The sequence below is a fragment of the Apaloderma vittatum genome, unplaced genomic scaffold (genome assembly GCF_000703405.1).
Source record: "Apaloderma vittatum isolate BGI_N311 unplaced genomic scaffold, ASM70340v1 scaffold10580, whole genome shotgun sequence".
NCBI classification, from domain to species: domain Eukaryota; kingdom Metazoa; phylum Chordata; class Aves; order Trogoniformes; family Trogonidae; genus Apaloderma; species Apaloderma vittatum.
In genome coordinates, this window is record NW_009695060.1 from 10,019 (window position 1) to 24,095 (window position 14,077).

General features: G+C 52.9%; 1 protein-coding gene across 1 annotated transcript in view; it reads left to right on the forward strand.

The window, feature by feature from the left end:
• Positions 1-1,660: 1,660 nt before the first annotated feature.
• The window catches only part of LOC104274248 (rho GTPase-activating protein 26), a gene marked incomplete at both ends in the record, with an annotated part of 44,392 nt that continues 31,975 nt past the window's right edge, over positions 1,661-14,077 (forward strand). The window contains 3 exons of the mRNA XM_009869823.1: positions 1,661-1,697; positions 8,699-8,764; positions 9,411-9,485. Of these exons, the coding sequence (XP_009868125.1) occupies positions 1,661-1,697; positions 8,699-8,764; positions 9,411-9,485 (178 nt within the window). The remainder of the gene's footprint in view (positions 1,698-8,698; positions 8,765-9,410; positions 9,486-14,077) is intronic.

Genomic DNA, 14,077 nt, shown 5'->3' on the forward strand with positions numbered 1-14,077 from the left:
GGCCCTGCCGCTCCGGTGGCTCTCGGCGAGGCTGGCACCGTGGCCGAAGGGCAGGGAGCACAGGAGCAGCCGGGTTTGGTGATCCCCAAGGGAGGCGATGATGTGGCATGTGACACCACTTTTTTGTGGTGGTTTTTCAGTGTGGATATTGGGGATATCGGGCTGGTGTTGGGGCAGGCAGGGTGACGAGCTCTGCTGGAGCTTTTGGAGGAAATCCCGACCCTCCTGGAAGCGCACAGGCCCTCACACCCTCTGAACCTCTGTCCTCAGTGTTAATATCGTTAATTGGGAGCCTGCGGTGCGAGAGGTCGGGAAACGCTTGCTGCCTGCCGGCAGATCTGAGCCTGCCCTCCTCCCTGCTCCGCTCGGATGTGTCGGCCGTTGCTGCCCTGCACGTTGCTATCAACATCGCCTTTGGAAACTTTCCTTCCTCGCTTGCTATTTCTGGAGGTGGCATGTGATGAGCTCAGTGTTAATATCGTTAATTGGGAGCCTGCGGTGCGAGAGGTCGGGAAACGCTTGCTGCCTGCCGGCAGATCTGAGCCTGCCCTCCTCCCTGCTCCGCTCGGATGTGTCGGCCGTTGCTGCCCTGCACGTTGCTATCAACATCGCCTTTGGAAACTTTCCTTCCTCGCTTGCTATTTCTGGAGGTGGCATGTGATGAGGTTGGCTCCCCGTGGAGGGGGGCTCCCAGCTCTGTTCCCGGCTGAGGAGGGCTGCGTGTGTGTGCGGCCGACAGCCCGCCCGAGCCTTTCTCCTGCCCTGCCAGGTGCTGCCGCGCTCGGCTCCAGCTCCTGGTGCTGGTGGAGCAGCAGGGTGTGTGGCTTTGTTTGGATTGACAAAGGGTGATTTTAAAATGTTTTACTCTGTTGAGCTTGAGAAATTCAACCTGTCCGAAGGCTGGTCTTACAGTCACAGTTTTTATCTTAAATTGCCCTCAAGCTGTGATTAAGGCCTTCTGCCATTTCCCCCCTCCTTGTGGTAAACATTGAAGCACTGATCTAAAGTAGCCGAGCTGTGGCAGCGATTGGCACAGGAGGAAGAGCACCAACCCTTGAAGACAGCAGAGCCCTGGGGTGATGCCCCGTTGCTGGCTCAGAGGGTGGCCTGTCACGGGCAGTGTTGGATGCCTTGCCTCATCCTTCTGTGCTTCAGGTCCTCTCCAAATTAATGACCTCTCTCTTTTCTCCTCTCACTCTTTGCCTGGCTCATTCATTCATGCTGTAAGTACTTGTGAGCGAGGGTGGATTCCTTCCCCTTGTCCGAGTTGCACCTGCCACATGTTACTGTAATGCCCGTGGGATGTAAAGGGAATTGTCTGCTGTGCTCCAAGTTTATTTCATTTATGTGCATTTTGGAGAAGAGCTCAAAGGAGAGAAATGCTCACCTGCGTTTTGTTTAAAAGCCCCTTTAGTTTCTGTTTTCACCTAGTCCATCTCATTTGCGTTCTCTCATTTTAAGAGCTGCTCTCGTTGTTATTTTGATATGACCTCGAAGCTGTGCAACCCGCCGTGCTGAATGCTGCGGTGATCTCTGGGGACTGCGCTGCTGGGGGAGGTCGAGGCAGGTCCTCCTGCTGCTGTCACCCGTCAGGGTGACGCCACACATGCCAGCAGTCTCTTCCCAGGTCTTCATAAGACTTTCTTCTTGTGTTTTCCAGGTCTACAACTCGAACAAGGACAACCAAAGCGAAGGCAGTAAGTACTCCCTCCCAAGCCAGAGCCCTGAGCAGGTGGCTGTGCTGCACAGACCCTGGTGGCGTGGCAGGGGAGGCTGAGCTGCCGGTGCTGGTGACACCAGGCTGTGCTCTGCTCCCCTGGGCCGGGGCTGGCCGGGTGACAGGACTCGGCGTGGGTGGTCCCGAGGAGGAGCTGGACCCGGCGCCTAGCAGGGAAGAGGCGCAGAAATGTGGTGGTGGGACTTGGGGCCACGGAGAGCGGTGCCGAGTCGTTCCCGTGGTGCTCTGGCGTGCCTGCCCTTTCGGAGCCAGAATCTGGAGGGTGGATGTTCCTTGTCCAAAGGGGAATTGGAGCAAAAATGTAAAGAGTAGGGAGATCCTGCTTAATCAGTGTTGCCAAGAGCCCCTAAAAAAACCACCCTGTTTTTATTGTAGTTTGGGCAATCAAAGACTTGGGTCAAGAAAGCACTTGTTTTTGTTCGTAGAGGAGTGGTTGCACCTGGTCCTGGCTCTTATGTCCTGTGTTTCAAAACCCTTAATTGAGCCATTTCCCAGGAGGTCTGAATTGCTATAATTGCAATACTTAAAACTCTGATCCCCTTCCCTCCTTCTCCCAAAGTCATCGGTCACGCGGGAGCCCAGCCCAGGTTGATGGTTAGTAAATAGTTCACTTTTATGCTGCCTCAGACAGGGCATTTCTGTCTTGAGTAGAAGTGTTTTTCTCACAATAATAGGTATAATTTGCAGATAATGTTCCTCGCACCCATTTTCAGCCCTTGCACAAAACAGTCTTTTCCTCTGCTCTGCTCTTTGTGGTGTGGCATCTCGCCTCCCTCGCGGTCCTCCGTGTCGTTGGCTGCACATCCATCTTCTCCCCTTTGTTTTCCTCTTGGTTTTATGTGACCCTGACGATCCTCACGCAGTGAAATGCTGTGCCTCACACTCAGGAAGGTTGGTATGGCTGGGCATGAGGCCTGCGCAGAACAACTCTGTCTTCTCTCTGTTATACAGAGGGGCAAAATGAGTTTTTTGAGAGACAGAGAACAGGGCTTGCTCAGTTCTGTCCCTGCACACAGCCTCGGGCTCAGCCAGGACAGTACGTGGTGATTTGGCTGAAGAAACGGGCTAAAATAACCATTTTGTAAACTTTGTTGAGGGGTGATGTGAAAGCAGGGAAGACATTAGGGGTGGAAGGAAGGATTGGTGAAGTAATTACTACTTCTGAAAGAAGTGCTTGTCAAACCAGGACCTTCCCGTCTTCCGTGCTGTCAGCCAGAAATCCTCCGGGGCTGTGACTTAGGTTGGAATCATCCTCGAGATGGCAAGAGCTCAAGTTGAGCGTGTCTGTGACTTTCCCATGGTTACTTGTAGTGTCTAATCTCGGTCTTCAGCTGCCAAACTTGTGACAGATCCTGGGTCAGGGCTCCCAAATGCCTCTTCCCTAGGTAAGGGCTGTCTGGGGATGGTGCCTCACCCGGGCTCTTCACTGCCAGGCTTTTTCTGTCTGCGGTGGCCACTGCTGGCGTCCAAATGGGTGATTTTCCTGGGCTTAGTCTGAAGGTGGGTTCAGGTGTTGGAGATGAAGCTGGTAGGGGCTGCAGCCCACGCCTCAGTCGTGTCGCTCCAGAGCAGCTCAGCATCTGGCAAAGTACAGAGAGACTTTGATGAGGATGCACCAAATCCCGAGTTTCTCCCTGTGCGTCTTTACTAGACGAGAACAAAGCTGGGGTTTAATCAGCTGGGGAGACTTTGGCATCTTAGTACCTCTTCTGTTTCAATGGTCCATCTTAAAAATGAGGACAATCCTCCTTGTCTGCTCTGTGGGTTCTTCTGCCCCAGCTCTGGGGGTGCGTTGGGACCCTCGGCCGAAGGGGTAGCCGTGCTCCTGAGCCAGCAATTACTCACAGACATCTCTGGCTGGGGCTGACTTGCCTCAGCCCTCATTCAAACCATGTCTGTAGCGACCTGCTGCCTCACCAGCTACGCTTCACATCCATCTGGAGACTGGCTCTTGGCCACGCAGCCCTTGATGCGGGAGCTTCCTATAACTACTGAAAGGGAGTGCAGCGACTGAGTGGAGTCCAGGTGCAATTCTTGATCCTGCAAACCTCTGCCTCTTGCCTGTGCTCGTGTTAGTCTAGAAGAGGGTGACAGTGCTGTAGTGAGGTCTACTTTTTTGGCTGCCACCTCGTTTTACAGAGCTTTCGGGTTTTGCATCCTGCTGCATGGCCAGATGGCCATCGGCCTACGGGGTGATTTATCTTAATCTGCTTTGGGAGCTGGGAGGAAGCCGTGCCGAGCCGAGGGGGTGAGCGGTGCCCGTGAACCGTTAGAGCCAGATGAATTTAGATGCAAACCAGGAGGACTTGCCCTGCTCTGTGGAAACAAACCCTCCAGGTCATTTGTGCTTATTGCATGGCAAAGCACAGAAGAACTCCTTTCCTTTCCCCTCCCCACCATTTCTCTCTCTTTCCTTATCCACGTGATTCCCTATTATAGTTCGAGGGGGTGAGCGGTGCCCGTGAACCGTTAGAGCCAGATGAATTTAGATGCAAACCAGGAGGACTTGCCCTGCTCTGTGGAAACAAACCCTCCAGGTCATTTGTGCTTATTGCATGGCAAAGCACAGAAGAACTCCTTTCCTTTCCCCTCCCCACCATTTCTCTCTCTTTCCTTATCCACGTGATTCCCTATTATAGTTCAGGGCCTCATCGAAAGTCGACTTGGTTTTTGTAAGCTCTTTGCAGACCCTGGGCCTTGAACTGCCCTGTCTGCTAGTGTGGTTGTCGCGGTGACCTGCCCCTCCCCAGCAATCTTCATTGCCCAATCTTGGCAGCTCACTGGCACCTTGAGACTTGAAGTAAGGCTCGAAAACTCATTTTTCTCTTGTCTCTGCTTCTTCGTTGTTCCCTTTCTCTGTGGCTCTTAATCGCATAAAATCTTTGAAAGAATTAGGGACAGTAATTGTCGTGGCACTTCACAGGAGCGTGTGGTGGGCTTTGTGGAAGAATTTGCTTTGACCTTGTGCGGCCACGACCGACACGCACACAACTGGAGTCAGCACGGCTGTCCGAGGCTGAACAGAGCTGATTCAGACTCCTCACCCCCTTTCTGATGCTCTGATATGTCATATCAGCATAAAGTGAAGGAGTTAATGGATTAAATAGAGATAATCTGCTGGGCAAAAATAGAACAGGATGAGGCCAGCTCAGTAGCACTAGAAACACAATGCTACATGAAGGGCAGGTGAGTGTGTGTGTGTGTGTGCAACAGCTGTAATCCCAGCGACGTGTGTCACCTCTTGCTGATGTAAAATATTTCTCTACTAGATCACAGCATGAATACTTCATCTCAGCTGTGCATTGAAATGCTGCTCCAGTGGGAAGAGCCTGTGGCATGTAGCTTGGGCTGGAGCCGTGTTTCGCATCTTTCCCCTGCGGAGCGAGAGCCTCGAGGGAGGGGAAACAGCAGGAAGCAAGTCTTGAAGGCTTTGCCCCTGCAGCAGGCTTGAATGCGTGAACAGAGGAAAATACTGCCTCTGATAATGAAAAGAGTTTGTAAATCCCCTCCCTGTTGTGGCTGAGAGGCTGTTTTAAACACAAGGGGTGGGCATTAGGCATGCCTGTTGTGAAGAGGAGAGAAGCTTGTTGGCCAAGCTCTCCTGTGGCAGCCCCGCGAGTCCCCTCTATCCGCTGCCTCCCCTTTCTCCTTTCCTGACCCCAGCTGGTGGCAGGAGGCAGCTCCACCATGATGTAAATCCATCTGAGCATCCCGTCCACACGTTCCTGCCTCTGACTCGCTGCAGCGGCGCCTGTCATTGAGGCTGAAGACTTGGGTTTCGTGGGCCTTTTGATGGAGCAGGTTTTCTTCTTTTTCTTTTACTTTTGTTAATCTTGCTGAACCCTCTCAGACTGCTAGTCCTGCTGCCAGGGCGTGGAGGGGAGCAGGGCCGAGGATGGAGCTGTAACAGTCCAGGCTCATTCTGGCACTGAAAATCCATCTGTTGCCCCTTCCTTGCCCCCTGCAGCCTCTATCAAACAGAAGCCAAGTGGGATCTGAGCTGCTGAGCCAAAGCTGGGGTGAGCGGAGCGAGCGTGAGGTCTGGCCAGCAGCAGGTACAAACCTGGCTCTGAACTGTGCCACTGCCCAACTGAATCGCTGGGTAGATGAACGAGATAAAGAGAAGCTGCTTCTGTGAGAGGGGAGATCAAGCTTTTGCAATGCTCATTGAAAGTTAAGGATGAATAAAGGCGCTTGGCATATTGAATTAGATACTAGTTCTGGGTATAACTACTGCAAATAAATCCCCAACCTGCCCTGAGCCAGAGCTCAGCAACGAGTGGAAAAGCTTATTCATCTCCTTGGGAGGATTATGCTTGGTCACCTCTCTCTGGAAGGACTGCTTGGTTTCCTCCCTCTTCTGTTGCCGAGCGTGGCGGGGCCGTGGTGGGCTCTGCACAGGGAGGGCGCATGTCCGTAGATGTCTTCTGCTCCGCTTCAAACATGCGAGGGACTGAGGGGAAACCCACCTAGGGAGCGGGTCGGCACTTAGAGCGTGTGGCAGAGAGCCTGAAATGGTGATCGGTGCTGGCTGGACAACACCGAGTCGAGGTGCTGAAAGATCAGGGCTATGGCCGGTACTAAGCCAGGTCTAGTAAGACAAGCTGAACCAGGTTTGCCGGCATGAAAGGGTTTCTAGATGGTGGTTTCCTGCTTTGTAGTTCCCTTGTGCTTGTGTTTATCAGTGGTCTGGGGTGTGGTGGGCTGTGCCCCAGCGATGGATGGATGGATGGATGGATGGATGGATGGATGGATGGATGGATGGATGGGTGTGTTGATTTTATGCTGCTTCCATGCTCGGTGAGTGGTCGGGAGCCGTGCTGGAGAGCCCTCAGGAGCCCAGCAAGGGGTCCTGGAGCTTCTGGATGTTCACACATCCTATGGCACAGGCACCCTGCAACTTGTGTGCTTTTGTTGGCTCGGTGCTTCACTGTGCTTGCCCAGAAAAACAGAACAGAGCTGTTCAACTGTTTTGCTTTTTCAGGTTCTTGTGCCATTCATCAAACAAGGAACACCACCAGCAGAGAACTCAGAACAAGTGATTAGTAAGGGACCAGCACCAGGCAAGCCATAGGCAGCCGCTGAGCTGGCAGCTTATCGTGGAGCAGCAGCGAGTCTGTGTTTAAATAAATGATGTGAACAGGGGGAATGCAAAAGGGAAAAAAGGCACGTGCCTCGCCGTGAGGACGCTGCTGGCCCTGGGCTCTGATCCCTTCCTGCTGTGCCCTTGATAACACACAGCTCCGTGTCTCGTCCAGCGTGGCGTTCCCTCAGGCCTATGCAGGTGTAAAGTCCTCTGCTTCTAAGCTCTGCAGCACCTTTTCTACCCTCTGGAGCTCAGCACCTTAAATCGCTCAGCCGCCGCGCGGCGCGATCCTCCGGCAGTGCGGAGGCTGGGCAGCGGAGCGGGCACTGGCTCTGCCCCGGTCCCCGGGGATGCTCGTCCTGTTGCCCGGCCAGGGTGAAAGGTTTTTGCTGGAGGTGGGAGGAGGGAGGCCGTGGCCTCTGGTGCTCAGCCCAGCCCTGAGCGCGGGATGACTTTGTGAACCCTTCTCTGCGGGGCTCCTGCCTTGTGAAAGGCTTCCCCAAACCTTTCTCTAGGGAGGAAGTAATTTTCCTTAACAAATAGGTGTCTGCAGGCAGTGTTTTCCAGGCAGTGATGGAAAGCTGACTAAGGGATGAGTTCTTCCAGCAGGTATTTGGATCCATGTATTAGTAATATCTTGAAATTAAATGTGAAAACCTGCAACGGCATGAGTTAATTGAGTTTTACATTCCATTAACTTGAATGTTTTAGATCTTATTTTATAGGCAGAGTCAGCTGCCTTCAGGACATCCTAATTTGCACCAAATAAATATTTCATTTGTGCTAATAAAAGAAGGGGCCCTTCTTGAACTGTGCACATCTGCATAGAGCGAGGGCAAATGGCTGTAGTGCAGAGTGTTCGTGAGACAATAGTGTTTAACTGGGCTTCTGCCCCACGGGACGGCAGAACTGTCTGCCTTAGCGGGGTGCAGGCAGCGTTGGGGTTTGGGATTGGCTCTGGCTGCCTCCCCAGGGAGATTTGACCCGAAATTCGTTCCTGTCTCCCATCCCTATTGCTCTTCCGTCACCATGTGCCATCAGCTCTCCCGTCTTCGTGGTGTGTTTTTACTTCCGTGCTTCTACCTGCTCACAGTTTCCTCCTGCTTCTCTGTTCCACTCCTTTCTTTCCCGGTTCTTCTTTTACCGTCACATTTTAATACTCTAACCTGTCGTATGGCTTGTCCTTGGAAGAACCTACATCTGCACAAAGCCACCTGAAAAGCCCCAGTAAGAGATCCAAGGCACCTCGGGGCCCCACGCTGCTGTCCCAAAGCCGGGGATCTGCAGGTGGTGCCCAGTGTGGGGTGATGGAGATGGCCTCGGGCTGAAGGCAGCTCTCCAGCACGTAGATGGCTTGGTTAGCTGTGTGGAGAGCTGGAAGGTTTTTTTAGGAATTACCTGGCGCTTATCAAGCAAGCTGCCTTGTGTGCCATTTGCAAGGATTTGTTGTGTCATCTGTAATTTGCTTTTTTTTTTTCCCCAAGCAGCCTATTGTCAAAGAAGATAAAGGTCTCTTTGGGTTATCTCACCTTCATCCTAAATTAATATTTTGACCCACTGCAGGCATAAATGCCTGACAGGGCCTGGGGCTCTGCGGCTCGCAGGCGTGGGAGGTGCCGCTTCAGAGGGATGCGGGGGCTGAAATGACGGATTAACCTTCTGTACTCGTCTGGGTTACACCTGGTACAAGCTACTGTGCTTGTGCCTTCCTGCCTGAACAGCTAATTTATCTCCTTCACCTTCCTCCTCGCCTGGTTTGGGCAGTGGCACAGTTTCGCTGTGAATGTCAGAGGCGAGCGCGGGGCGAGTGCCATGCTCAGCGTGAAGCTTTCCCTCTGCTGGGTGTTCATCATTTCTCCTCTCTTCCCTTTCAGCTGCCCAGCTGGATAATATTGGCTTCAGCATTATCAAGAAATGCATACACGCTGTCGAAACGAGAGGTAGAGCAGTTTGCCAGATGCTCTTGTTTCGGGGGATGGCCTTGCAGCTGTTTCTAGCGGAGCAATTGCTTACCTGCTCTTTTCATGAACAGAAATGACTCATTAACCATCAGAGACCCACATCAGATAAACTCTGTAATGAGCTCGGGCAGATGCCTTTGCCAAGACACGCGTTTGCCTGTGGCTGGGGTTAGCAAACAGAGGGGCAGAGTTAGAAAATAAGGCGCTGGACAGGCAAAACGGGGGGAGGGACCGAAACTGGGGATTTTGTCCGAGCATCCCTCCATGCGGGATCCCGCGGAGCCTGTCCTCGCGTGGGGTAGCAGGTAGGTGGGCATGGCACTCCCTGCCCTAAACCTCCTGAGAAGGCTGTGTGCAGACGGGCTAGCTGGTCAGCCTCTGAGCCCCTCGCAGGGAAACGTGGGTCTCGTTGCATGTTAAGTGCATCTCCTTCGTGTGCAGCCCCAACTCCCTTGCCTACTGCAGGGTGGTGGAAAGGTGTCCTGAGATCTTTGATTCCTGAGCTGATTTGTATGTAGTTGGGTGAGAGGCTTTAATTATTTTCACTATTAGAGAAGCCAAAGGAGTGAAAGAAACGTTAGGAGCTCTTGTGACATTCTCCTAATAAGCTCTCTATTTTTTCTAGGGATCAACGAGCAAGGGCTCTACCGAATCGTTGGAGTAAACTCTAGAGTTCAAAAGCTGTTGAGTATATTAATGGGTAAGTATCTCGTGTTGTGTTAAAGGCAAGTAGATTGTGCTGCTTTGAGGTCTTGCCGGCCGAGAACGGAGGCTCTTGTCGGGGTACCTAATTGTGGTGACTGTGCCCGTAGGACCACACGCTGTTAGAGGCCGGGAGGGCCCGGGGCACCACTGCCAGGTTGCTAAGGTAGGACTTGTGGAGGACACTGCTTTAAAAGGGCTTCTGGTGCAGTCACTGGTGTCCTGCTCACATGCACTACAAATTTTTTCAGCCTTCCCAAACTAAAATCTTCAAAGAAATAGCTGAAAGCTTTTTTTTTTTAATCTCATACCTGACATGTTGTTCCCAGAGTACTTGTAATTATTTTCTCTTGAGTGTTGCATGCTGCCTGTGGCTCTCCTTATTTTCCCCTTGGACCTTCTTAGGCCTGTTTTAACATGGTCTTGCCCAGACCTTTCAAGCACACCTTTCCCTCATGCCCGAGGCATCGGGTCCTGTGGTTTTGGGTGCTCGGGAGGAGAAAAGGGGTCAGGTCACACCATGGCAGAGCTTGATGTTGATGTTGTGGAGCTCCTCTGAACGCGTGCGACTATGCCTCGTCTGCCCAGCAGCCTCCAGAGCCCTCTCCCCACCCCTGAGGTGAGGTGATGGCAAGAGAGAGGCGTTGCCGTGAGCCTAATCTGAGCCCCGGATGTAGAAGCAAACAGATTTTGTGACTGTCAGTGAGCTGGTGATTGTTCCTGGTGCAGGTCTGGGGCCACTACAGCTGACTTTTCCTCGACTGGTTCCTTGTTGATGGTGTTGGGTTTTTCCATCATCCCATAGCCGTGCAGAGCCCCGTGTTGGGTCATGCTGGTAGGTCTGCATCGGAGAATCTGTAGCTTGACTCCCAGCCCGGCTTCTGTGGCAGCTGTAGCCCAGAGGTTACACTTGACGCCAGAAGAAATGTGAGCTGTTCCTCTCTTTGGTCTGAAGAACTGTTTTGAGAAGACAGACGGTTGGGTTGGAGCAGCAGCAGCTGCCCTCCCCTCCACCAGTCCTGGCTCATGCTTCTCAGACTTGGCAAAACCACGTATGAAGTAGGTGTGGCAATGAAGAAACAAATGCTTCCTAATTTGTTGGCGCTGTTATGAATGTGTTTGCTACTCCTTGGAGGAAACGAGTGACATTTGTGGTCTTCTTCCTCTTTCCATTCATTTATGATCAATCCTTGGCTACGTGGCTTCTGTCTCGCCTTCACAGAATGCCGGTGCTCCTCTCTCTGTGTATTTCTCCCTGCAAAAAGTTTCAGTCCATTGTGTTTCGACGCCTTTCCTTCCGTCTACCAACTCCCCCTTCTCTCCCTACCATTGAGGTGTTCTCTGAGCAAAGCCCATGGTGGCTGTTAGAACTGTCAGCGTTAACCTATGCAGAATTGATAACCCAGGGATAATTAGGAAACAGAAGGGTAAGGCTCTAAATCAGAGGCTGTCGCAAGGGGACGTCTCTGCGCTGGTTTTACTCTGGCATTTGGAAAGTTCTCTGCAGTCACAAGAGCTGGTGACTGACTCTTTTATTAGCAAAAGTTTGGCATAGATGCTGGGGCATGTGAGTGTGTCCTTGTGGCCACCCCAGCGCAGCAGATAAGCCCGGGCTGTCTCTGGGTGCACACGCTGGGCACCGGCACGTCGGAGCATTGGTTAAAGAGCGTTGCTGCCCACTGATAAAAATAGGCTGGGGTTGGGTGCCCCATGGTGCAGCAGGTCAGACCGGCCGGGTCCACTGCTCGCATTTTTCGTGCCGATGTGCATCATCTTGGAGCTTGCAGGGTGACAGATCTTGTTTTCTTCTTGCTGGGGCGTTCGGGGACTGTGTCAGTGGTGGGTCGCGGCACTGGGGCGGTGACAGATGGCAGAACTCGCTCGGTTTAAGAGCTGGGAGGGATTTGGGAACCATCCAGCACCCATTATCCCCTCCGCGACTGAAGCCACTCAGCTGTCGACCTCGTGTCTCATAACGGGGTGATATATTGCCCGTGGTTTTACTTTGTCCCGGCACATCTTCATTAGTTGTCGGTGCTGGAAAACCCATCAGAGGCCAGAGCGTGTTGGGGTGGAAGCAGGACCTGTTTGGGGGTCTCCCGTGCCATCGATTGCCGGGACGCTTTGCAAACCCATGACGCCAAATCGCAGGTGGTTAAATTGTCTTCAACAATCCCAGCGTTCAGGCTGCCCGTGGAGTCAGTGTCAAACTGAAACGTGTCCCTTGTCAAACCCTTCCCGGCTGCCCCCGAGGCTCTGCCATCCCGCCGCTCATGTTCGGATCCAACCTCTTGAACCCAGGAGCCAAAGCGTGCTATAGCAACTTCAGGTCTCCCTTATATTTAGAAAGGAATGTGGGCAGCGTTACGGAATCACATACAGTTTAAATGGCAAAAAGATCGAGTTTCTGCGAGCGGTGTCGGTGACGCTGCCAGGAAGGCCTGTGGGCAGCGGGTTGTCTCGGCGGGAGGTCGGCACCGCGCTCAGCCGGCGGAGCAAGTGCCTCCCCGCGGGCAGCAGCCAGGGCAGAGCAGCTGGTCCGTGTCTAAACCCCGGGGTGAAGCCTCCCCAGGGCTCCTGGGCCATCCGCAGCAGAGCAGGCTGCCTTCCCTGGCCTTCACCATCGGCACACGCCAGCGAAATGAGGATAAACCCCAACGGATGAACTTTTAGCGTGAGCTCCCGTGAAAGGGTTTATTGTGGGAGCGTGTGTGCGTGGGCCAGCGGTGGTACCAGCAGGTCTGTGGAGCGTTCGAGCATCTCATCTGCTCTTCTTGCTCCTTCCCAGCTTGAGGGCTGGTGAGCAGGGCTTCCCCCGGCCCCTCACTGCAGGGATATAACGTGACTCAGGGCTCTTTTGGAAATCTCTCGATGGGTGACACTTCTGGCTGGGTGACGAGGTGGTGCCCCAGGCGGTTCCTCTCGCTGTGGAGAAATGGGTGAGGAATTGTAACACCTGGTGTCTTAGGGCAGCAGCTTTCTCCATCCCCAGCGATTCGGTGGAGAAGCTCCTCAGGGCTCCCAGCGCCCTTTCTGAGGGACAGGCTGCGTTCCTCCCGGGTTGCTGCCTCGGAGAGTGTCCCCGGTGTCGCATTGCGAGTGTCTTGCCCTACGTGGTGCCTGTGACAGGCGGGACGAGCGGACAGGGACAGGCACGACGCTGCGGTGGCCGACAACGTCACGGGTGAGCAAAAAAGCACTTTGTTCAGCCCCTGGTGGAGCAAAAGGAAAAAAGAATGTTTTCCATGCGCTTTCCTCTTACCCTTTCACTTCAGCCTTTTCTGTCTCTTCTAAGAGGCTTCAGATCAGGAATTTACAGCAGTAGGCAGCTTTGGGGTTAATAGTGAGGTTGGCCTCCGGGTGCTTTTTTGGGCCCTGTTTCCAATTTACAGCAGTCCCAGTGGAGCCGTGTCCTTGTGCGGAGGCAGGAGCTGGCTGTGCTGCTGCTGCCGCCGCCTCTGGCTGGGGAGGCAGATGCTGCATCTGTAACCATGAAGCTAACTTTTTGCAGACTCATAAATTTGAAGGTCATAGGGAACTGCTGATCTGCTCCAAGCCCTTTCATGAGACCGACCATAGAATTTCACCCAGTGTTTAGTGAATCGTGACTGTAAACTCTGGGATGAGCTTTTGAAAGGACATCCAGTCTTGAGTTGTTTGTTTGACTTCAGTGAAGGCCTTTCTATTAAAAAGGTTTCTTTTAAAAAGGTTTTTATTGTTGTTGGGTTTTTTTTTTACTATGCTAAGCTTGTCTTTATTAAAATTACCCTCTTAAAAAGGCAGTGCAATAGGAAGTTGCCTTGGCATTGATGAGGTAGGATGATGTTCATTTGTGTGATTGCTGCGAGAGACACGTGATCTTTGTGTGAATATACATTTCTTAAATGTTTACTTTTTCAAGTGCTCCTCTTGATGCTTTTTTTTTTAAATTAAAATAAACCCTTTTCCCTAAGGGAAAGCCTAACTCTTATCCAGTGCATTCTTTTAATTAGTTTTAAAATTGCACTATGCTTACCTATTGCTTTAAAATTCGAAAGCGCGTTATACGTGTCGGCAAAAAGACAAACACCCCCTGAGCCGAATCCACGGGACCAGATGGTGTCGGCAGCTGGACCGGGCGTCAGCCTTGGCCTCGCTCACACTGAGCGCCTCTCTGCGCCTGCCCTGGCTCACCAGGGACGCTTGGCACAGCCGTGTCACCGCAAGGACCCGCAGCCGTGTCTTTCGGGGTCCCCACAATAGTTTCCCAGGGATTTTTTGGTGGGAGCAGCGTCCCTCTTGTGTTTCCAGCTCACCCAGAACTCGGTGCGGTCAAAGCCATCGTCAGAGATGCCAGGACCGAGGTAGCAAACAGCCTTCGTGAAGCGGCGTCCAAACAGGAGAGAAACAACGTGGTTATTCCTGCAAACAGGGCACGTTTGTGCCCTGCTCCTCCCTCCTCCCCAGCCGCCACCGGTTCCTCACTCTAGTGTGGAGCAAGGATTCAAAAATAAACGCCATCCGCAGTGGTGTCTGCAAGGGGCAGGTGTGGGGACAGCAGCAGGCACTGAGGAGCCCCCCCAGTGTGGCGGCGGAGTCACAGAATCCTAG